Source organism: Xiphophorus hellerii, chromosome 23, assembly GCF_003331165.1.
Source record: "Xiphophorus hellerii strain 12219 chromosome 23, Xiphophorus_hellerii-4.1, whole genome shotgun sequence".
NCBI classification, from domain to species: Eukaryota; Metazoa; Chordata; class Actinopteri; order Cyprinodontiformes; family Poeciliidae; genus Xiphophorus; species Xiphophorus hellerii.
In genome coordinates this window covers 4,113,207-4,136,895 of record NC_045694.1, presented here as the reverse complement: position 1 = coordinate 4,136,895, position 23,689 = coordinate 4,113,207, and the positions used below count along the sequence as shown (strand labels likewise).

At 38.1% G+C, this 23,689-nt stretch overlaps 1 protein-coding gene across 2 annotated transcripts; it reads left to right on the top strand.

Annotated features, from left to right (window-relative positions):
- Nucleotides 1-1,125: 1,125 nt before the first annotated feature.
- Nucleotides 1,126-22,705, top strand: fgf24 (fibroblast growth factor 24). Of its 2 annotated transcripts, none has more exons than XM_032554758.1 (5): nucleotides 1,126-11,167; nucleotides 11,356-11,392; nucleotides 14,391-14,559; nucleotides 18,209-18,315; nucleotides 21,010-22,705. In XM_032554758.1, exons 1-5 carry the CDS (start codon nucleotides 11,136-11,138, stop codon nucleotides 21,286-21,288), a joined length of 624 nt encoding a protein of 207 aa, XP_032410649.1. In that variant the 5' UTR covers nucleotides 1,126-11,135; the 3' UTR covers nucleotides 21,289-22,705. The 2 variants fall into 2 exon arrangements, with proteins under 2 accessions (XP_032410649.1, XP_032410648.1); XM_032554757.1 differs by having other exon boundaries at nucleotides 1,621-11,167; nucleotides 14,391-14,568.
- The last annotated feature ends 984 nt before the right edge of the window (nucleotides 22,706-23,689 follow it).

The following is a 23,689-nucleotide window of genomic DNA, read 5'->3' as shown; positions in this document are numbered from 1 at the left end:
CAAACATACTGAATACTTGGATGTCTCAGTTTGTTACTATTATCTATAACTGTCTGGAAAATGTGTTAAGGTTAAATTTCTAAGTGAAGTTTTTTGAAGAAAAAAAAGTTTAAACATGTCACTGCATTAATTTCCATGCATTTTCCTCACTATCAGTCCAAGATCAGTCCAGCAGCAGCCTTGGGGAGCATTTTTTATCAGATATTTGACAGATATGCCTCACTTAGAATATTGTGGTTCAACAAGGTAATTTGTCAGTCCCTTTTACATCAAAAGGCTGATATCTGTAATGACTTCTGCCCCGAGCTCTCTGAGACTGCTCTGCACCTTGCATGCCGTTTCACATGACACCTCTCCCAGCTTTGCCAACATATTCTCAGTATCGCTCAAAAATACCAAAGGTTTCTATTTTCTGTTTAAGACCCAATGTTGAAGCAAAAATGCTCCATAAGCCTCAGATGTAAAGTCAAATAAAAATGCAGTGATGTGACTTATTTTGGTTGCTTTATGGATGATTAAAGGTGAAAATTATTAGAAATATAATTTATGATCTGTATACGATTATGTACTGAAAAACGTCTCTATCACACCTTGAATTTAATTCCACAAACTAAAATATATATTAAATAAATAGCTGGGAAGTAAGTCAGAACTGAGAAATAGAAATAAAATCACTTTTTTTTTAATCATTTTTTGATAATTTGTAGGTCCACCTTTTTCTGCAAGTCTTTGGATGTATTTGTCTGCAAGCATGGCACATCTTTACGCAACTTTTTCTTGTAAACTAGCTAAAGTTTAATCAACCTGGATAGATAACATCTTTGAAAGCTATTTTTTTTATATTCAGGCACAAATTCACAGTTGGGTTTAGGTCTGGATTTTGACTTGGAAATGCTAAACATTTGATCTACACTATCAGTTTCAGCTTTGGTTGTATGTTTGGGGATGTTGTCTTCTTGGAAGGTGAGCCTCCACCATTTCTCATAGCGTTTGCAAGTTTTTTTTTCTTCCAAGAAAACTACATCTCTTGTGTAGTTTATTTTTGTATTTTTAAGCTTCTTTTTCCTCCTGTGTGTATGTGTAATTGTGTGCATTTTAAGAGAAACAAAAAACATCCATTTTTTTTAAACTGTTCAATCTTTAATATATCTTGGTCCATCTTTCCATCAATGCCAATCATCTTTCCTTTTCATTCTAAAGCATCCCCAGAGCATAATGCTACAACTGCCCTGCTTCCACCATGCATTTAATCTCCCCCACAATTTAAATGCATGGTGGTGCAGTGCTAGCTTACAGCAGAAGGACCTGGGTTCAAATCTCGAATTGGCGTAGAGTTTCCATGTTCTCCCAATACATCTATGGGCTCTCTCCTTGTACTGTGGGTTCCTCCTTCAGTCCAAAACTACAGTATATTTGCCAAGTCAACTTGGCTTTCTAAATTGTTATTAGCTTAGAGCTAGTATTTGAAGTAAAGCCACTCTCATTGCATTAATGTACAAATATAGCAAATTAATTTCAGATTTGTTTTTCAAATTAAATTGTCCAAAAAATTCAGAATTAAATGCTCAAATTCCAACAAGAATAATTTAATATAATCTACAAACCTATTATATTTCTGAGAGTCATTATTTTCCCAGTTGAAATGTTTAGCATAGCCTTGGGTTATTTTGAGAGTGAGACTAGGCTACTTCTGTCAGATTCCATTTTATCTCTCATTTGGCTTGGAGGTGATGTAATACATCACATATTTATTTGACAGAAACCACGTGGGCAAAAGAAAAAACATCAGGCATATCAAACATGCCTGGGTGTGGAAGGGTCCAGCCTTTATTTTTATGTCAGTGGGTGGAGGTACCAGCCTGCCTTGCCTTTGTACATCTTACATCTGGAACTGGCACATTTTTCCCCCTTTCCCAAATAACATCTGCAGTTAAAAAGCCAGACAGGTAGTTAGAGTTGATTGGTCATGGATGGATTTTTTCCCTCTCCTTTCTTTCCATGTAGCTCTCTCTTTCCCTCCCTTTTTTTGTATTCTACAAAGCCCAGAGGCTAGTATTTCACTGATTACAGAGTGCCTCCATTTGAATGGTCGTTTGTGTATTGTCAGAACAAAGGAGCGAGCGGCCTCTGAAGAGGTGCTAGACAGGGGAATGGATTGGGCTCAGCGATTAGGATGAGTGGAACTGCAGGTTCAGGCTAGCGTAGCAGCTCCTCCACTGCTCAAGGTTCTTTCTTGACCGGGAACAGACGTAAGGCTGCAACTGCACTTCAGTCAGTGCAGGACAGTGAGCAGTTTCAGCTGAAATGGGAGAGGCTCTGGCACTCATTTTTAAAATTGACACCTTAGGTTTAAGTTCAGATTAAAATCCATAATACATCAGATTTTTATTAGACATCACAGCTACACTCATAAATAGTTTAAATCTGCAAATACTTGAGACAGCTCTAAAATAGATAACTGTTTTTTGTAAGTTAAAATATGAAATATACCTTAATATCTATTAATCCATGCAGTGGAAGATATTTTAGCTCTATCACAGAACCTATCATAAACAGTTATCCTTATTTCCTGTCTAGGGGGACAGCCAATCAGCGCCAAGGATAATAATTACAGCTCTGAGATTGGCCGTTTACTATCTTTAAGGTCAGCAGGTTAAATAGATTCCTCTAGTATTTGACTTGACTGTCCTTAAATGATAATTGGGATGATTAGGGTCATTGTCCATTTGGAAGACCCATTGTGAAATATCCTTTCCTTGTAATAACATCTGTTTTGTGAAGTGTGTTGGTCCATCTTACAGCAAAACACACAGCATAATGTCACCTCTCCTGTACGTTGCAGTTGGGATGTTTTTCCCAGGATTCCAAGCTTCTTATTTTTTCCTCCAAATGTACCAATAGTCACTGTGGCTAAACACTTCAATTTTACTTTTGCCATACCTCCAGGCACGTCTCTCAAAATTAAGATCTTTGTCCCCACGTGCATTTGCAAAGAACAATTTACTACAGTAAATCTGTAATAAGCATGTTTTATAGCAATAGACATTCTTCTCTGAGACAGTGTACCTGTTTCTGTTCTAAATGGTGTGATGACTAGACATCCCCAGATGAAAGTGACACTTTCAGGCATGGAGAAATTTTACTTGATGATAAATCAGAAATTTTCCAATTCTTTTGATATTTTACTGATTTCCTTTGGTTTTTCCATCACGTCACACATGGAAGGAAGTGTCTTTGTTTTTCCAAATGAAATGTATGGAACAGACTGACTTCACTTTTTCTACTGAAGAACATGCTATATTATATAGTATATGCAATCTCTTGAATTAAATTGACCTGCAAGGTTCAATATTCACAAATTCCCTGTTTTGTCAAACATAACTCCACATTATTTGCATAAAATGTATCTATTAGTCGATTTTTTTCTTAGAGCATATCTAAAATATTTGAGAGAAAATGCAACTTTGGAAGTTGAATTATCTACTTGATACATTATTGGTTGGTGTTTGCAAAGCATCCAATCCAGGAGCCACATTTATTTTCCTTGGCCCTCATTGCAGATGTTAGCTCCTGTGGTAATGCTAAGGTGCTCTGAAGGGTGAGTATTAAAGTGTATTTGGTATTTCAACTTTTGAGATGGGGGGGCAGGGAGGTCTTAAGTGTATGTTACTTCAGTCCTTCCGGAATTCTGGTTAAATCAGACCTGAAATCTGAAAGACTGCCCTCTGGTGGTCAGAAATTGTACTCCAGGTAGCAGACAACTTGCAGCATCAACTGATTTTATGCATGTTGCTAATATTGCATGTTCTACCAAAAACAGGATGGCGTGCAACACAGCACACAACAGTCAGTAATATTGCATGTGTTACAAAGGTTTACACTGAAAAAACAAAGATAAAAACGCTTATTTGTTTGGATTTCTAGCTATGCTCAATTCAAGCGGCACATTAAAGACCTTCATTTTTTTTGAAGTAAGCAATTAGACTGTAAGCTACCTCAGAACAATACGATTTTTTAACTATTGTAATTAGCTATATTAGCCACATTGTTTTATGCAGAATTTTAGTGAAGGATTTTTCCATGCCTTGCCTGTCATGAAAGTAGCCAAAGTATCATTTGATAATTTTAATTGTTGGTTTTGGTCAAGAAGTGTCCTGTTCTTCACCTTGCTTTTAAGACCCATACCGTTTGAGTTTGCACCAGAGGAGCAGCTCTTCAGACAGCTCAGCAATCAGATAAAAGTTAACCTGACAGGTTCCTGTTTTGAACACCCACTCAGTATTTCTCACCCCTAACATGGAGGTAATGACCTAGAAATCAAAGTCCTCATCAAATTCAACGGGTGGGCTCAGGTCACGCTCCTGGTGGGCTTCTTTTGATTCTGAAGCATCGCCTTTTCAAAGCTGTTTTCTTGCTAATTTTTAATTTACTTTGAACCTTCGCCTCATTGATGGCGCCCATGAACATCCACCAAGAATAGAGTGTCTGAGTGTTTTCAATAACTGTCAGATAATAATAATGTTTTGTGTGAATGACTCAAGTATTCTGGCCAGTTTGTGACTCTCACAGTAATTTCATGCCACATTACAAACAACAAGCCCCTTAATTTGGTAATCACGGTCATCCAAGAAAACAATTACAGGGTCATTCAAGTAAGGGGGAAAAAGAGCTGACAAAAAACACTTACATCATTCCACTTCCCAAAATTTCACCACTAATCCACCCATTTCTGAAGGCTTATTATACTATTAAAGCACTCGTCTTGTTTGACACGTCTGCACACAGCAACAGGACTTTTTTTTTTTTCTTCGATTACCTCTTCTTGACCAAGGGAGTTGACATTTATCTGTCAGATGTGGGCCAGAATTTTGGAACACATGAGGTCTTTGGGCTGATTGTTATTCAGTTGTAACACTGTGACACATTTTGGCACCTTCTTCTGCGCTTAGCAACGGCCAGGGATTTTGTCCAAGAATGAATAGTTTTAGTGAGGTCTTCAAAACGCAAGCAGTCACATTAAGTTATTGCACATGTTTGCAACTAGCAACAAGGGAGCCGAAACTTTTGTTTATGTTTTCAGACAACTGTAGACTCCCTGTTGGACCGAGATGGAGCAGATCAGCATTAATGTCAAACAGGCAACTGGAGCTAATGGAAACATTAGTATGCTTGACGTGTACTCTGGTGTTCGGATGATTTGTTGAGGAGCAGGGCTTTAATTTTCATCCTCTGGTCTCCTCCCTTCAAGGCAAACCTAACTGAGCGCTAATGACTCCGTGCAAACAATGTGTGACAGGGGGGACAAATTAAAAACACTTCCTGCTTCTTTCCGCCTCCTCCCTCTTTCTTCAGGTGATCTTTGAAGGGTCTCTGAGGTAGCTCCCTCCCTCCCATCTCTGGCTCCTTTCTCCGTCACCCTCCATAAAGCCGAGGTGTTGCGACCCCATCACGACCTGGATCCATGTTAGCCGTTTGACTTCGGGTAGCTGGCAGAAGGACATGATCAGCGGTGTGAAAAAGGGGTGTCTGAGTGTGCGTTTGAAGCGGCGGGGTGGGGCCGGCCTACACAAGAGGGGTGAGGTTGATTTTGAGGGAGATGAGAGGAAGAGGGTCGTTCCATTTAAGTCTCACATGCTTGTCGAGCTGTGACTTCTTGTTAAAAAAGAGAGGCTTCTGGGTGGTGACCCCTCCGCATCAGTCGCTTCACCTTGGGAATTGAATGGGACACACACCGCAGCCACCGAGCCCTCCCTCCCCGACCCTGACACCCCCTCCTCTTCTTTGAGTCAATATGTCCGTGTCAGAGATGAAAGTGCAAAGTGGGAGGGACGCAGAGGGGGTCCTGACACTAATGTAGTACATTGGGCTTCACTTACTGATCTGCCAAGTTCTTTTGTCAAGCCCTAAATGCCTGCTAGGGTCCTTTGAACTGCTGAGCGCTCGCCCGCCCTCAGATGCCTCCTCCTTTAGCTTCAATGAGATATCCCCGGTGACATTCCCACAGTCCCGCCGCTGCAGACAGACACGCATAAGTGCACGGAAGCGGTTCAAATTCAAAGGCTTGAAAGGGCTCTGGGAGTAACATCATTCGCCACGTTGCAGTTCTGGCTCAAATTTGCTTTTTGTAAGAGAAATTAAAAAGAATCAGTGAAGGCGAATCGCTTTCAGGTAATTTAAAAGCACTTTCATTGGCTGGGTAGCAAAGCGAGCCAGGTAAACTAAGACTTCTAACTTTCTTGCTAGTTTTCCTCACTCCCTCGCTCTTGTCGGCTAATCTGTGTGGGTAACCTTATCCCAATTCTTCCCCGCATACCCAACCCCACCCTCCTCCAATCCTCAAGAACTGGACTGAAACAGCTCCTCATTCACAAAGCCCTTTCTTGTTATGCTTCTCCATCCAGGATATGATTGATTCTCCCTGATTTATCAGGTTTCTTCATCTTCCTCTTTTCCCTCTGTTTCAATTAAATTCGGGAAGCAGGTTTGTTTCCAAACTGGCAGTGTGAAAATAAATATAACCAGGTTTTTTCAATTTAAAGGGTAATTTCTCCCAAATAAGACCTATTTCCTGAGGCCTCAACAAAGGTTGAGTTTTATTAGTACAGTAAAATTAATAGGAATATTCTTATCAAAGAAATATAACTTATTGTTTATGTGTGGCAACAAAGAATTCAAAATGACATGACTGATTCTATCAATTTGAATAAATAATTCAAAAAGAAAAGTGTAGATTTCATAGATTTTTTTACACCCAAGGTAATAGTTTTAAAACATCACTTCTGTTAATTTTGATTGTAAAATTCAGTTTCTCATAAAATGTGAATATTTAGAATGGAAATTAAAATAAATGAATGCTGTTTAAATCCATGTTAGTGATTTGTCCATTAGACAGTCTTTGACAACCTCCTTAAGAAACATAAACCACAAAAGGTCACTGTCAAAGACAGCAAAATGTATTCACGCATATTAAGGAAAAAACAGATTGGAGAAAAGATAAAACGTTGCATATGTAATGAGGATAATTGCACCTTTGAAAGGATCATGAAGCAAAGCCCACTGATACATTTGGAGGAGATTTATGGACTGCAGTCAAAGCTTTGAGAGCCATTACACATAGAAGTGTCCAAAGTCCCCTTTTCAGATAGAAGAACATTTTTCATTTCATTCAGAAATCAATGCCCTAATGACTGGAGGACGAGTGAAGAGGTAAAGTCCAAGATGCTTGAGGTAGAGAATAGGTGTTGTAACTTTCAGAGAAACTAAATATTGTGTTTCCCTTAGCATCACAATTAACAGAAAACTAAAAAGCTCAGTCTGTATTCAATAAATCTATATCATGTACAAGTTTCACATATTTTATTAAATGATTTAATTAAACATACTTTTTGATAATATAATTCACCAAGATACACCTGTATTTTGAATTTGTCCGTTACTTCAGTCTCTCTTTGCCTAGTCAGGTTTTTTCAGACAGTCTAACAGGAAAAGATAAAAAACAAGTAAAGTTTTGATCAGGAATCCAATGACTCAAATAAGGATCAGCAAGAAGGTCAGAAACATATTTGCTTTGCTTCCTTTTCTCTAAATCTTATTTCATGTCTTTGGAATAAACCCCTAGCTCTGGCTCCTGATTGGTCAGCTGCCAAAGCAACTATTACAGCAGAGGAGTGAATGCCAGAACCATCAGACACTTGGCTTGCATCCAGTAGCTATTCCCCAATCTCTGAAGACTGATAAAATGATAAAAGCAAGTTTTAAAAAGAATGTAAAAATCATGCTTCTCTTCTCTTATGAGCTTCACATTGGTACCACCAGAAAACATGCAAAGAGCCACAGAATACATGGATCTATTTTGGCAGTAGCATAGTTCTACACTGAAAAAATAAGTTGATGTTTCATCTGAGTATATCTGAGTATCTGAGAATTTAGCAGTTAAAAAAAATACAAATACAAAAAAGCACAGTTATTGTTACCAATAAGCAACCCTCTAAAATAAATGTAACTCAAGCATCTATTTAATGCATACATTAGTTTTTTTAAAATAATTATTTATTTCTAGGAACTTCTAAATAGTAATCCAGAACTTTCTACAAATTTAGTACAATTATGACATGATGCAGAGACAATTTTCTTCAGCCACTTTAGGCCAGTAGGCTAAAAAATAAGAGGGGCATCATAGTGTCATAAGGTTTCCCTGACAACTGTAAATGCCAACTGGTTGTTGGGGAGTGACGCCCAAAAAATTCCTTTAAGTCCTACAATAACAAACATTGCTCAGGTTTTTACTGGAACTGGATGGTTTGGTCAGATGAGAGTATCTGGAATATCTGGGACAAAACAAAAGATAAATACATGCAAAAGCACCTGATACTTTCTGTCAAGTGTTTTAAATACAGTGGAGGTTCTGTGGTGGTGTGGGCTGTTTCTCTTTCAAAAACCACTGACAACCTTGTTAGACTACCAGAAAAATGTAAATAGATCATCACTGGACCTTTTAGGGGAGTCTAATACAGGAGGACAGATTTATATTGAAATGATTAAACAGACACAAAAATCAACTTTCTTCCATCTCCATCTGAGTCCATAGAAATCCTGTAGAAAACCTTTGGGCTGAGCTGCTCAGCAGAGAGTATATAAGGACTCTGGACAGTCTAAAGATCACATCAACAAGAATATTTTACCTTTCTCTCTATGTGTTCCAATTATGCAGACTAAAATTAGGAAACTATGCAGTTGTTATACTATTGCTGAACGTTGCTGAAGTCTAATGTACTGAGCCCAGCCTCTCCTAATACTTCTCTTTGGGCCTCCTTTCAAGGCCTTTTAGACTAATTTTAACTGGCCAAATATATTATAACAAGAAGACCTGACACACATGCCACTTGATATAGCATCCTACAAAATATTGTATCCAAGGCATACCTTAGATTTACAATTCTTAGAATTCTTAGAATTGCAAATTGCTGTTCTGTCTCAAAAGGGAGACAGAACAGCCCTTTTTATACCCCTGATTAAACAGCAGGGGTACCAATAAATTTAATTTCTATCATTTTAGTGTGAGATTCTGCTAAAAGAAAATATATGTTTATTTTAAGGCATCTTACACATTTTTACCAGGAGGGAAAACATTTTTTTCCCCCGCATCTGGGTCCCTCTTCTCCTTCCTCTGACTCACATGTGATCACCTCAAATAGCTTCCGCTGTTCTCTCTGTTATTCTTTAGTTGTGGTTGGAGAAATTTGTCCCAAACATGCATTGAAGAGATGACTAGTGATTCAGACCCTCTGCTGATTGCTTCTAATCATCCTGCCTGCAAATCACTCCTCAGGTGTATTTTTATGTGTAGAGAAACCTTTGTGAGGGGTGAGCAGCAACTAATGTAAGCTGGATTTGATCAAACACTAACAACCTGATATTTGTGCAACCATCATTCAAATAACCTTTTGAATAATTACTATTTACTGCACTTTCTGTGGTTTCCCTACTAGGGGCAGAGAGACTAAATTAGCTGTGTTCAGTTGTGTTACAGGGATTATTACAGTGCATTGCAGACAGGATCACACTTACCTGCAGAGAAAAAAAAAATCTCAGATTCATTTTATCATCTCAGCTTGACCTTATCAGTAATATTCATTCATTTTTTCAAGTTTTTGTGATGTATTTTTTAACATGTCATGTAAATCAGTAGCTGGGGCTTTTCTCTTAATTTCCCACCAAACCAGCAGAAGAAGACCCTTTGAAATCCCCACTCATGGGAAGTATATGTAACCATTTAGAATCATTTTAAATGTCAATGCATAAGGAATCCCGAGGATCCAGTTTTAATGGGACAATAAAACCGAACCACAAAGCTGTTTCTCTCTCTCTCTCTTTTTTGTTGTTGTTTAAATTGCAGCCTCACTTCAACGTTGCCAGCTCTGTAGCACTCGTAAACACATTCGCACCTCTCTTTTATTTAAATGTCGGTTAAGTTATGGCGCATAATTGAAGAGAGAAAAAAAAATGCATTTGAATGGTGTCTGGGGGGAGCAGGTCCAATCCACAAACCCACACCGATTTAAAGAGCGCACAGAAAGGAGAGATACAGGGCAAGTTTCTGTTCCTGGAAGAGCAAAGGTACCTCAACAATCAAGTTAATTAAAACTACTGCTGGTGTCAGAAATAAAGGGAATTATATCCATACCCATTAATTACTTTTTTTTTAAAAGTACACAATTTGCATAATTAAGTAGCTAAAACTCACCTTCTTTAAATTAGATTATCACGCATCGTTGACAGTGTTGACTTTGTTAAGGTCTAATTTCTTCTTTTTTTAAAAGTTTGTAAAGAAAAAAGATCCTACTGAAAAAAAAGAAGTATAACCATCTCCTTGCGCTTTGCCCACCAGGAGAAAAAAAAAATCTCTAAAGCTGATGGTCTCTCTGCGATTACCCTATCAGGTGCAAACCGCTGACATGTTTCCACCCACCAACAACAAAAAAGCCTCTCTGTGCCCAAATCTCCAGCCGCAGACGCACAAACACCGCTGACAGGCAGGCAGGCAGCGCTGCGCTATCATCAGCCTCTCCAGGGATCTACGACTTTTACTGTCACTGCGATATTTTTATTATTATTTTAATTTCACCTGGATAAGTTTATCTGCTTGACTTGTCTTTTGAGGACCGCTTTATTTGATTTTTTTTTTCTAACATTCATACAATGTTAGAATAAAATGTGCCTTGCAAGGTGTAGAAATCCCCCACAGGTACGGACCAAGATGAAGAGTCTGTGATCTCTGGAGGAGCAGAAGCTCAAAGGATATTTTTTTAAGTAAGGGGGATTTTTTGAGACGTCGCAACTTGGCTCCAGTTTAAGGTGAACTTTTGATACTCCGAGGACCTGATCTGAGAAGTTAATCTTTGGGATAGCTCCCCCAACAAGGAAGCGCCCAATGTTGTACTCCGTGCCTTTCCTGCTGCATATATCCTTACATTGGGATTCAGTCTCCTGCTTACCGCCGGAGTTGTGTGCGTAAAAAGACGCGCAGCGGAGCGAAAGCCAGAGAGAGACAGAGAAGGAGGCGATCCCGCCAACCTTTCCCGGGGCTCTGAGTGTGTGGAAGCAGGTGTATTTGAGCCGTCTTTCTGAAAGCCAAGATGTCCGTGCTGCCTTCGAGGTTCCTCTACCTGTAAGCGCTCCACATCTCTCTTTGCTTTTTTTAATTTTTTTTTTTTTTTTTTTTTGCATAAACCCATGCATTCTTACCAATAGAAGTCGCCAAAAACTTCATATTTGTGCATTGCTGTCATCCAGGTAGGCTGCGTTTATTTTCCATGTAATTGCCCGTGTGATTCACTCCCACTTCTCTCCTCCTAGGTGTTTACACTTTCTGGTTTTCTACTTCCAGCTGCAGGTACGTTTACTCTCCTCTTATATTCTTTTTGCGTGTTTATGTGCAGCTTTTGTTTTATATGAGTCATGATAGAAGAATTGCCATGTGCTACTTTCAGGGCGTTTACTATGATATAAAACGCTACAAATTAGAATCAACACAGATGTGGAAAAAAACCCAAACATTTTTATTAAGTTAGTATATATCAATAACTTGACTGAATGTAATCTGTTTGCATTCAAAATCACAAAAGCGAGCCTTTTATAATAGGTTTAATTATAAAAATCGTAAATATTTAACGTTCTTGTTTGCAGTTGGGGATTCAAGTAGCATTTTTCACTAATTCACAGCAACAGCTGGGTTGTAAACATGTAGGTGCCTGGGGTTGAAATTTGCAGTTTGAACAGATGACTCGTTTGGCGTTTGTTGCCTTGTTTTTACTAGTTTCGTCTTACTTTGAACCATAACGATTTGCAGACATCCACTCAGCTAATTGAGTGCGTTGGCTTTGATTCAGCCGCAGCCCCTTTCCCCCACCTTTCCCGTATTCAATTATTTATCAGTTCATTGTGTGTCGTTTTTGAATGTTTTAAATAAAAATCCATGCTTTTCTCGTTTTAAAGATACTAAATTTGTTAAGTAAAAGAAATAGCGTGGAACTCATAAAAACACAAATTTAACAAAGTATAAAATAAAAAAACGCAGCAAATATTTGATGAATAAAATTCTTGCCCGTTTTACATCTAGAATTTTTTTTTTCCTCTTGATTGTTTTATTGCATGTTCAAATTTGAGTATTCTCATAAAGAAAATAATATAAAGAAAGAAACACAAGAACTCATGCACAATTTGACTCAGTTTTAGGTTCTAATAGGATATCAGCGTACTTTTTGATTGCTTAAACATATTGTATCATGGATAAAAATAATATGCACTCTAGTTATTTTTTGGTATTGGAAAAAGGCAGAAGGTCATTCTCATTGTTGATCTCTAAGTATCTTTCTGTAGTTCATGAATATTTCTGGTCAAACTGATGTTTATAATTTTATGAAGGGAAACATAGGAGATGAACCACAGTTGGAAGTGAGGGGATCACCAGCATGAGAGTGTGCTTCAGTACCTGCCGGTGTGTGTGTGTGTGTGTGTGTTCTGTAGATAGCATTGCATATCTTAGATGGATGCAACAACTGAGCTTCCTCCGTGAAGGCTACGGCCAGACTTTTTGATGTGGAGACAATATCCGTTTTCATGCTGCGTCTTTGCAGGAAGGAGACGGTGTGATAAAAACTATCACATCGTCGCGAGCATTCACCTCAGCCATGTGCTTAGGCTTGCCTGTCCATTGAGATGAAATCCAACTGTCTACCGAGCACACCTTTGTATTTGTTTAGAGAGGGGAAGATTTGGGATAAATCCCTCAGCAGCTCAGCGAAGCTATGTTTTGTTGTGTGGTAACTCTTTTTTCACTCCTCAGCTTTGAGGTTCATGTTTGACAACAGATCACGCTGATGAACAGCTTTGAACATATTTGTGGAGAGTTTTGGCATGAAGTGCTTGCAGTTGGAAACATGTCTCAGTCGAAATTGGAATGCAACATCTTTGGCTGCTGCAGTAGTGACACCTTCTCCCCTCATTTGTCTAGCCGTTGTGGCTGTTGTAGCTTTACCGAGCATGACGTTCTGTTTGGAAACATTTATTTATATCCAGATTTATCGTTTCGGTCCAAGTCCAAACATGTGCAAAATGTGAATCTTTAGTGCAGGGTAGAGTTTGGGTTTTTCTTGTTGAGGCTGTTGTTGTCACATTCTGTCCAATTGTTGTTTGTATCCAAGTGATTTCAAAGAAACTAAAACACAGAAGACAATGGTCGCTGTAAGACGCAATTTTTATATTTGTCAAAATCAATATTATACTTTCAAATACGTTGTTTTTTAAATTTTAAGAATGGTTGTTCTTGAGGTTTTATTTGTGGTAGAATGTGTATGTCAAAGCTTAAACAAGGCATTTTAGAGATAAGAAAACCTCTGAATGAGAACGAAGGACATCAGGAGCCTTAACAAGTTTGCATTTGGATTTGACGAAGTTGTTTGTGTTTCCTGTCTGATGTAAAGGATTTGTTCTCCGGAGGTTAATGTTTCACCTTGTGTTTTTGCTACGTGTCATCAATTCACTGAAGTTAAATCAACAAGCACTCTGAGTATGTAATCTGTATATAATTAGCCACCTGAGATCAGCCACATAAAAAGCCATTACTGTGCAATTACCACACCATATACAGCTGGGGAGATGGGATCACGGCATGAACCGAGATTCCAGGGCTTCTGAAAGTATACGTTTCCTCTCTCTCTTCCACATGTTGGGTCACAGTTGCTTTTCTGACATGCTGCCAAATATTTTTCCACATCTTTATGTCAGGTCTTAGGTAACTCAGAAACATCAAGATGGTGAGAGGCAGAAGGGAGATTTTTGCAATTTGATAAAAAAAAAAATCTCCAACAAGAGAGTCTTTGTGGTTTAAGGTGCTTCTTTCTTCCTTGCTCCTCCGCCTGCTGCATTTTCTAATTTATGGACCCTATTTGGCCTGCGGGCAGATATTTGTTTGATGATAGTGCAACAGGTCTGGATGCTTCAGGTGTATAATTGCTAGTGGCTTGGTTGCTTGTGGAAATGAAGTACAGGTTTCTCAATACTGCCTGAGGGACACTATATACTGTGCCCCAGTGCTCACAAACAAGGCTTCTCTGCAGGCTTTGCACTTGTTCTGTTGGAGGTTTACTCAAACATACTCTCCATTAGTGTGTGTGCTAATGTGGTTAGCTTCTTGTAAATGCATGGCAAATAAAATGTGCCACCTTAAAGGGGAGAAACAATAAATCTCTGCAGCTACAAATTTTTATGTTATCTTGGTTTTTACACCCTAAAGCAATTTTCTTTTGACATAGAGCCCATAAAACCAACAGCACATATTACTATCATCATCTGTGTTTTGACAGTCTCGTTGTACATTTCCTCTTGTGCAGGAATCGCAGCAGAGCACTGCCGATTTCAGGTTTTACATTGAAAACCACACGAGGAACCCGGATGACTTGAGCCGGAAGCAGGTCCGGATCTACCAGCTCTACAGCAGGACCACGGGCAAACACGTCCAGATCCTGGGGAAGAAAATCAATGCCAACGGAGATGATGGGGGCAAGTATGGTATGGGAGAATTTCTGTGCATCTCACTTGACACTTTAGCTAGTCTGAGATCGCAAATCCAGCTAAAATAAAAGTTTTGGTGCTTCTAGAAACTCCTTCTTAACTCCAACCCTTTAGGCTGTTTGCTCTTCATTTTTCTGAGGTTGTTTTCTGTTTGCCTAGTGCAGGAGGAGTTGGTTTTGGAAGACAGACATTAGTGAATAAGGATGGATGAAAACCTGTTGAAACAACCAATCTTGCTGAGGATCTCTCTGATGGCAAATATCTATGATGCACCAAATCAATCAGACAGATATTGGCTCTGATCAGTGATTTGCAGATCTATGCTGAAAAAATCTTAATTTCTCTTAATGTTTATTACATTAATCTAAACTAACATCAATAATTTTCAGTCTATATGCTCATCAATAAGCTGCTTCTACTTGATTCACCTCCTGGAGTGTAACAGAAAAATCAGATAATGGTTAAAGAAATTTGCTTAAATGCATAGATGTTAATGATCTTATAAAGCCATCATACTATGTTGGATTCAAAAGCACTCATTCTGTAAAGGAACATATAGCATACATTTTGTCTTTTATCTGTTACTGACCTAGAAAAAAATGGCTGGTTGGACTTCAAATAAAACCAAGAAAAGTTGGTTAGTTGCATCACTGGAAAATATCTGTTGTTGTTTTTTTCTTGATATCTCGCCCAGAAGGTGTTGATCTTTGTTCAGTTTTTTCCATCAATGTTTTGGTGAATGTGATATTTCTTTCATGAGAAAAAGTTGCTCTTTGCCTCTTTAAGGTGAAGGTTGAGTATTGGTTATTTAAGCAATAGAGCTGATAGATCTTTTATACTTGAAAATGTTAAGCATTTAAACATAACCACAAAAAATGCCGCTGCAGGATTTTGGTCTGAAATGAATTATCCACCTTAAATCTCACCACTTAGCTCTGCACATGCTTTTTCATTACTGCAGATCAAATATGGCGGATGGCTAAATTGATGGTCAGTAAAGCACTCTTTGATGTAGCCTGTGCCGCGCTTCCCTGCAGATATTTTTTTCTCATAACAGCTGACTCACAGCTCCAAAATTGCCGGTCTTGAATGCCTCTGAGTCAGTGTGTTCATTGCAGATGCGCGCAGGCGAAGTTTCCTCACTGCTTGTTAGAGCTTGAGTGGAAGCAGATCCAATTTTTCCCATGAGCCTTTGCCAATTCTCTCCCCCTCCTCCCCGTCCCTCACCACCTCCTCCCCATCCAGCTGCAGTACCTGGCACCTGTGAACTCCTTTGCACTCACTAGCAATGTTCACTTTGAAAGATTGTAGTCTGGCGGCAAAAGGCCCAGAAAAAAAACAAGAAAAAAAAACAGACATACCAAACTTGGTTGCAGACCTTTGACTTCAGATCTGATACTTGTACATCTGACGTGCAAGAATTATAATCCATCACAGGTACTAATATATCATATGTGTTACTTTTAAAATACCAAAACACACCTCTTCCAGATCTGTCCGTTGTAACTGATATCTGTTGTCCTCTAAAAGTGGGCAGTGTAATGTAAAAACACGAGTCTAATTGATAAATGCTGCAATGTGGAATAAAAACACAATTTCTGTTTGACTTTTTAGACAAACGTATCTATTGAGGTCAACATATGGCTGTAACTACCATTTTTCATATTATTGCAAATCACCAAAAGCGTAAAAAATTGTCCAAAAAGAGATTAATATTTTCTTTCACTCACAGTCATGCAGTCTGCTCAGCATTTGTTTCTCACGTTTTGATCAGACTCCACTCAAATTTGTCTAATTTTAGCTTGACATCCTTAGGAAAATGGAACAAAACTCCCACTCAAAATGCTATTCAAAAATAAAAATAAAAGCAGTTTCTTGTGTTTTGCAATCTCTTACCAAGGGAGGATGTTAAACGATCTATTTTGCCTGCATTTTCTTCATGATGTACACATATCAGCACTCACTTCACAAAATCAGTCAGGAAAAATCCAAAGAATAGAGTACAAAATATTGGGATTACTCAAACAGGAAAAAGAAGAAAAGAAAGGAAATGTCCTATATAACTCAGCCTTCTCAGATTATAACACAACAGAATAAACTACAGTTGGCTATCCTTCTTAAAATATATTTATTACTATATACAACATTATGGGTCTTATTTTTTTATGTAATAAGATGCTTCAAATTGAGTAAGAGATTAGCTATTGTGAAGTCATCATCCAAATAATTGAAGGGTTTTATTTTACAAACAGAAACACACATCTGGTTGTCAGTGTATGTTTATGATCATTTTCTAAACATGTTTGGATTAAGATTGTGATTATGTAACACTTAGTTAGTGCTACTGATGACAATAAAGTTTATAAAAGGGGAAATGGCGATTGTAATAGGAGTTTGCCCCACAATTGGGGGGTTGATGGTTCGATCTCCATTCCGCCCGCCTCATTCATTGTGTCCTTAGCCAAGACACTTACCCACCCTGCCTGCTGGTGGGGGACAGAGAGTCTAGTGGCGCTGGTGCAAGGCAACCTCGCTTCTGTCAGACCTGCCCCAGGGCAGCTGGGGCTACTATTCAGTAACTTGGAATGGGTGAATGATTGTAGTGTGAAGCGCTTTGGGGTCCTTTGGACTGGATAAGGACAAGTACAAAGCCAAAATATTTCAATTTTATTATGATAATGACACTCTCACTGATATGCTTAGAATCCAAACCTTAGGTTAACAAGGTTGGATGGGTTACAGACATTGAATTTGCAAAAAGAGAGGAAAGAAAAGGTTGAAAACTATTCTATAAATATGTGAACCGGTCGGATTGGATTTTGCTTTTTTTTTAAGTGCAGCTCAAGAGATCCAAACTAATCTATCTAATTGTAAAACCAATTAGATTCCCTCTCCCACAGGAGAGGGAATTGCTGTCCCCTCCCAAACTTTTCAGAGAGGTCACCTACTTCCCACCTTTTCTCTCAAGGTTTGATTTTAGAGTGGGAGTTACTTCTGCCCATCCCATTCCCTTCCACTATTCTTCCCCTGCTCCCTTGAGCGCTACTGAATGGCCCTGTGTGTTAAACAAATGGATCATCTTAACTTTTTGATTGAGTGAGCACAAACTAAAGGGAACTTGAAACCTAATCCTGAGGGGCACATGACTGCTCCACAAACGTTTGGCAGATTTCTTTGCTGGTCTGAGGGCGAGTGCAGACAAAGGTGACCTTGCAGGGGTGAGCATGTTGGATGGGAGCAGGAGCGGGGTGTCGGGGGCTCGGAAGAATAAAGGAGCCGTCAGGATACATCTTTAGAGCGCATTATTGCCATGTCAAGTCATGACAGAGACCTGTTGGTTTGACTGGTCATTATTTTTGCCAGAGCTACTTAGTTAAAATAGTTTTGGTATTTTTACCAAGAGTAGATTCCTACTAATGCTTGGAATCTTAGAGACTTTTTTTTATAATAAACAAAGAATTAGCCGTTGTGCATTTTTAACTGAATCGCTCAATATTTGGAAGCTACATTTAAGAAAAATATACAATGCATGTAAAGGTGCCTTTTGTCTTGCGAGAAGAAATGTACAGGAAGAAAGTTTGTGCTAGAAGACAATTCAGTGACTCTTACTAAGTCTGCTGTGTCTTTTCTTTTCCAGCCCTTCTTGTTGTGGAGACGGAAACATTCGGAAGTCACGTTCGAATAAAAGGAAAAGAAAGTGAACATTATATTTGCATGAACGACAAGGGCAAAATTGTGGGAAGGGTGAGTATGGCTGAGTTTATTTATGTTGGAATATTTTCAAAAGATTAATTTGGCAACACCTTAATATTAGAACCTGTATTTTAGACCTGGCTTTTAATCCTATTTGAATTTAGTAGGACCTCATATCGTTTTTCTCCTTGTGTTTTTTGCACAAGCGAACAAAACCCCTTTGATAACTCAAAGCTATTCTTCCATTACGTAATCGGCCAACTCCTTTGACACTCGATCAGTCAATTACCTACTGGAATCACCACAATGCATCGAGGGACTAATGGTCTCTTAAGAGGAATTTTGTTGCAATTCTATCACTTAGTCACACCAGGTGGCCACAAATGCAAGATGACTGCATGTGACCACAGAGAACCACTTAGATTTGTAAAAATAGTTGAAAAAGTTTGTTATCCTCAGAGACACATAGTTTGGTTCCATTAATAACTCAGACTGCTTGTATATTTAGCTCCCTTTTTCTATAGATGTAAATGGGATGAGTTTTTCTTTTTTTTTTGAAAATGAAAGTAGGATAAACTGCTTTTTCATAGTAATAGTAATAGTTATATTTTATAGTTACAGTTATATTTATTTACACATTTACCTCAGGATATGCTGGAATGCAAACCATTGTCTGAAGGAATAGACATTATGAACCCAGTATTTTTGCCTGAAAAGACAAAGTAAAGTTATCATCTTTACTTAATGTACATTATTCCATTAAACTAATATTTGATTTTATGACACATTTATAACTCACTATAAAACCTTTTCAATACAAATAAGCATGGAGTGGAGCTATAATTTTATGATGTAAAGCAAATATTCTGAGTTAAATTCCTCCTCCCATCATAAACTTTTAAATTGTCATTTATAGATTCTTAACAACATTAGCAAAAAATCAAATTGTTAATGCAGTGATTCTTATGTAATATTTCAATCTGCTGTCTGCCAGGTAATTTTTGTATCTGTAATCCTCTGGTGTTTGCATTTCTGATGTGCATAAGCTGTATGTTTTAAAATGACCTGATAGTTTCATGTAGATATATCATCAATAACGGATCTCCACTGTGAGCAAACTCTTGCACTCTCAGGGAAATTTTGAAGTTTTTTTTTTTACGTAAAGTTTGCCCAAATATTTATCAGGATCTGTGTTTATTGTCAAAGCTAATTTAAATGTATTTTAATTAAGGTTCAATAAAGGTTTTGTTGGTGCCATCTGACAGATTTCTATTCGATGGCATTATGCCCAATAAAACCTCAGAAAACTGAGGTATGCATTTGTCCAACAAATGGCAAAGAAATAAGGTCACAGATGCAAACATGGCTGTTGACATTTCAACTAAACTGTTATTTTCAGCTGCTGTTTGGGGGAAACTGAAATTTTGTTTTTTATACTGTAAATGCGGTAATAAAAATAAACTATGACAAAAACACAAAATTATTCCATTTTAGCTCAAACTTACTCATATATAGAATAAGATTCTTGTCATGAGTGGTCCTAATCAATTGTCACGGTAATATTTAGAGATGAACCAATCAAGAAAGGCAAGCAGTTAGCAATTTAAGCCAATTGCAGTTCTCTTTAAAAAGTTTTTTTTTTCTTTCGCTTTATGCCATTTCAAGAATTTAATGTAAGAAACCTTATTAGATGAAAGTTTTTTGATAGATGTATTTCAGAGCCTGACAGAAAACAACAGATAGAAGATTACTCTCATTTCATCAAAGCATTTCCTCTGATTTTTACCTAACTCAAATGAAAGTGTATTCATGTTTTCTAGAAATGGTGGAAAAAGATGTGAGTTTTTAGTTTAGTTTTGAAATGTATTTTTAGTGTTCGGTCTGGTGATTACTGGCCATATCAATAATGGAAAAGTGTTTAATTTTCACATTTAATTGTTTCAAGGTTACCTTCTCAAATTTAGGAATATAATTACCGTAAGGTAAATAGAATATTGTTGTCCTCTTAATAATCCAAAGCACTGAAATTGCCCTCACATATTTTTCTTAAACTTACACAAATGACTTAGGTTTTTCTCAATTTAAATCAGATAAAAATCCAGATAATAGCATTAAATAATAATATTTTGATAATGTAGAGGTAGAAATAAATTTTGCTCCAATTCTGACCAGCATTATTTTTCTGATGAGCACGGACATGGATCAGCGCTTTTATCGCTAATAGCTATGCCATCAGAATACTTTAAATTAGCAAGCCATGCAGTGGTTATGCAAATCTGACATAATTATTGTGTTTTTTTCATGAGGTATGGACTTGTGTCACACCACTCCATGAGTCTGTCTCCAGTAGTTTCCCCATAACAGCAAGTTCCTTCCTAGAAGGCTAGCAATACACATGTTAGAATGAACAGCAGTTGAAAAACTGTTATACAGTCATATTGTAGCAATAGTCACATTTATTTGGTATAATCTCAAGGAATAAAATAAGTTACAGCTGATGCTAACTAGTATGGCTAACCATTCAACACAATTTTATAGAGAGAAGAGATATTGATTCAACACAACCCAAAAACATCATTGGAAATTTTTGGAAAAGAACAAAAAAACACTGTCAAAGCAAGCATCTTTACCTGATTAACTTTGTGCTCACAAAGTTAATCAGTTTTAGCTGATGCTAAAATAGGCATAATTGAAAAATATTTGGTGTTTCTGTGTTATTGATGTTGTCCATTTTCTGTTCTTCAGCCTGATGGAAGGAGGCAAGAGTGTGTCTTTGTCGAGGAATTCCTGGAGAACAACTACACGGCTCTTGTGTCGGCCAAGTACAAAGGATGGTACCTTGGCTTCAACCGGAAGGGCCGACCCAAGAAAGGCTCACGCACCACGCAGAGGCAACAGGAAGTCCACTTCATGAAGCGCCAGCCTAAGGGTCGAGTGGACCCGTTGGAGGAGTTCCGTTTCACCACAGTAACTAAGCGGACACGAAGGGCTCGGCGATTAAAAACCCACCCCAAGAGGAACTGAAGGGGCAGTTGGGAAAGCACTAGATGTCCTCACAGGAGGAAACAGAAACTGAAAATCTCAAGCTTCTTAAAAGAATCACCTTAAAGACTCTGCTTCTGTAAAAGAAAGACAAACTAAAAGAACAAAAAGTCAAAGATGTTTTATTTTTGTATTTCAGGATGACTGAATATTTCCTGACTCTTGGATTCTCCTGGGTTGATGTCATTGTGCTAATGTTTCTGTCATGTTATTTATACTGGATAAACTCAAGGACCTCTGAGAGAACTCGTGTCGCTGCTGTCCTCAGCCACGTTTGAACTGCAAGCTGAAGGCATACTTTCTTTTTGACAATGGGAGCTGAAGCAGGAGCTGACGCAATGTTATAAAAATCAGCCAACTAGAGATTTATTGGAATACCTGTCGGTTTTTGTTTGTGTTGCCCCTGACAACGCGGATCCCATACTTTCCACTGGAATTAGACACCATGGAGATGAAACGGAGAGAGGCGGCAGGTGACACCGCGCTGCCGGGATAACTGTGTAGCTTTGAGTGCAATATTTTACAAGTCTCTTGTCCTCTACGTTCTTTCCATATGTCTTTCATCCCTAAAAGTCACTTGTGGCTCCTGGAATGCGCTGAAACCTCGCAGTCCCCAGTGAGATCTTCATGACATTTCCATGCAGCCTGCGATTCAGCTGAAACGCAACGTGCTTTGACGAGTCCAACACCCGTTGTGATTTTAGTCTTGTTTAAACACTGAAAGAAAACAGTACAAACAGAAAAAACAGCGTAATTCCACACTGTCTTCCAGCTTCAACACACGTGGGGAAGGTTGTTAATCCCTTTTGTCTGTTTCTATTAGCTCTTCGTCACATGTGTTAAAACTGTTTCAGATATGGATTCCTTTTATTCTTAAACTGAGAGCTTGCCAGCCTTTTGGGGCCGACAATGACTTCCTCTACCTCTTGTGTTTATCTTTACCTGGGCTGATTGTCTGTGTTCAGTTAATTTCAACTTTGACCTTAAACTCAGCTCTTCTTTTCTTTTGCTCACTTGAAGATGCTTTTGGAAAAAAAGCATACCAATCATCCACAGACAGGAAATCTGTGCATTATCCTACATTATTTTATAAACCTCCATCTGATGATTAAAGCTTCTTCTCCAATACTGAGATGACAGGATTCAGAGAATCCTTTCAGCCAGATTTCATGTCTGAATCATAAAAAGGGAAAACTCTTTGCTTCTCACCGACAACAAACTCCAGGTTTTTTCACCAGTAGTTTGTATTTACCTGACCCCTGGCAGGTCTTTTTGTATGAGTTGCTACTAACAACATGACACATTTATGTTTTTTTTAAACAAATCTAAGCAAAAAATAATTTTATGACTATTATTAAGATATTTATTGTCTCCTTTTGTAAATAAAATGTGAGTTTTATTTGGCCTCTTTTAATAAAATGAGGACTGTATTTAAAAAAAAGTTTGTGTTTATTACAGAAATACCTTCATGTGTCTCAGTTTAACAATATTTTTGACTATATACCCACTGAGTATGACAGTCTTTGAAAGATGAATGCTGCAGGTAGAAGGTGGTTCAACATAGCGTACATTCCCTTCTCCGCATACTGCCAAGGTATGCATTTTGATATACAAACTCAGGAGTGTGAGGTCTGCTTTTAAGGTCATCTCTTTAAAAACAAAACTGTTGCAACATCTCTCAGAGCTTTCTATATCACCACAAAGGCCTCTGAGAGTTCACAAATCTGGTGATTTTACTGCAAAGTTGATAGGGTTGCATCTGCAAAAGTCATCATTGAATGAGAAAGTGCTATTTCAGTGTCTAGTTTTTGTTAAAATTACAAAAATGGAATGAAACACAAACAGGATATTTTTTGCAATAAAAGAAAAAGCAATGAGAGAAAAGTTCCTTAGACAAAGAGCACGTAAGATATAACTTTTTATGCAAGTGCTATGCCCTTTGAATGTATAAACTGACACTATTTTGGAGTCTTTTGCATGTTTTTTAAAGTGCTAAAGGAATGCAGAGTAGCACATCTCATAATGCTGTGTGCAGGAATGATGTTTACAGTTACTGTCAGACTGAAAGATGGAGGCTTTGAAGGGGGAAAAATACTCGTGTTTAAATTCCTTGCGATCTTATCAGGGCCCCCCTCCTTTGCTCCACTCTGGTAGTCACCTCCAGCAGATCCAGAGATTCCCCATTCTGTCATGGGATTTCAAATGTCTGACCTGCTTTTAAAGGTGGAAACAGAGTGCTCGACGTGTGACCCGGCGATGCACCATTAACGTAATGGATCCGAGCTGAACACTCTTTGTCTTCAGGGGTTTGCTGTAAGAGGACTGGGGGATTTTGAAGAATACTTTATGTGGTTTAAACTTGACTGGATGTCGTGTTTCTTTT

Coding starts and splice junctions, on each gene's coding strand:
- fgf24 (XM_032554757.1), top strand. CDS start 11,136: ATGTCCGTGCTGCCTTCGAGGTTCCTCTACCT. Junction 11,393..14,390: donor TTTTCTACTTCCAGCTGCAG/GTACGTTTACTC, acceptor CCTCTTGTGCAG/GAATCGCAGCAGAGCACTGC. Junction 18,316..21,009: donor AGGGCAAAATTGTGGGAAGG/GTGAGTATGGCT, acceptor TCTGTTCTTCAG/CCTGATGGAAGGAGGCAAGA.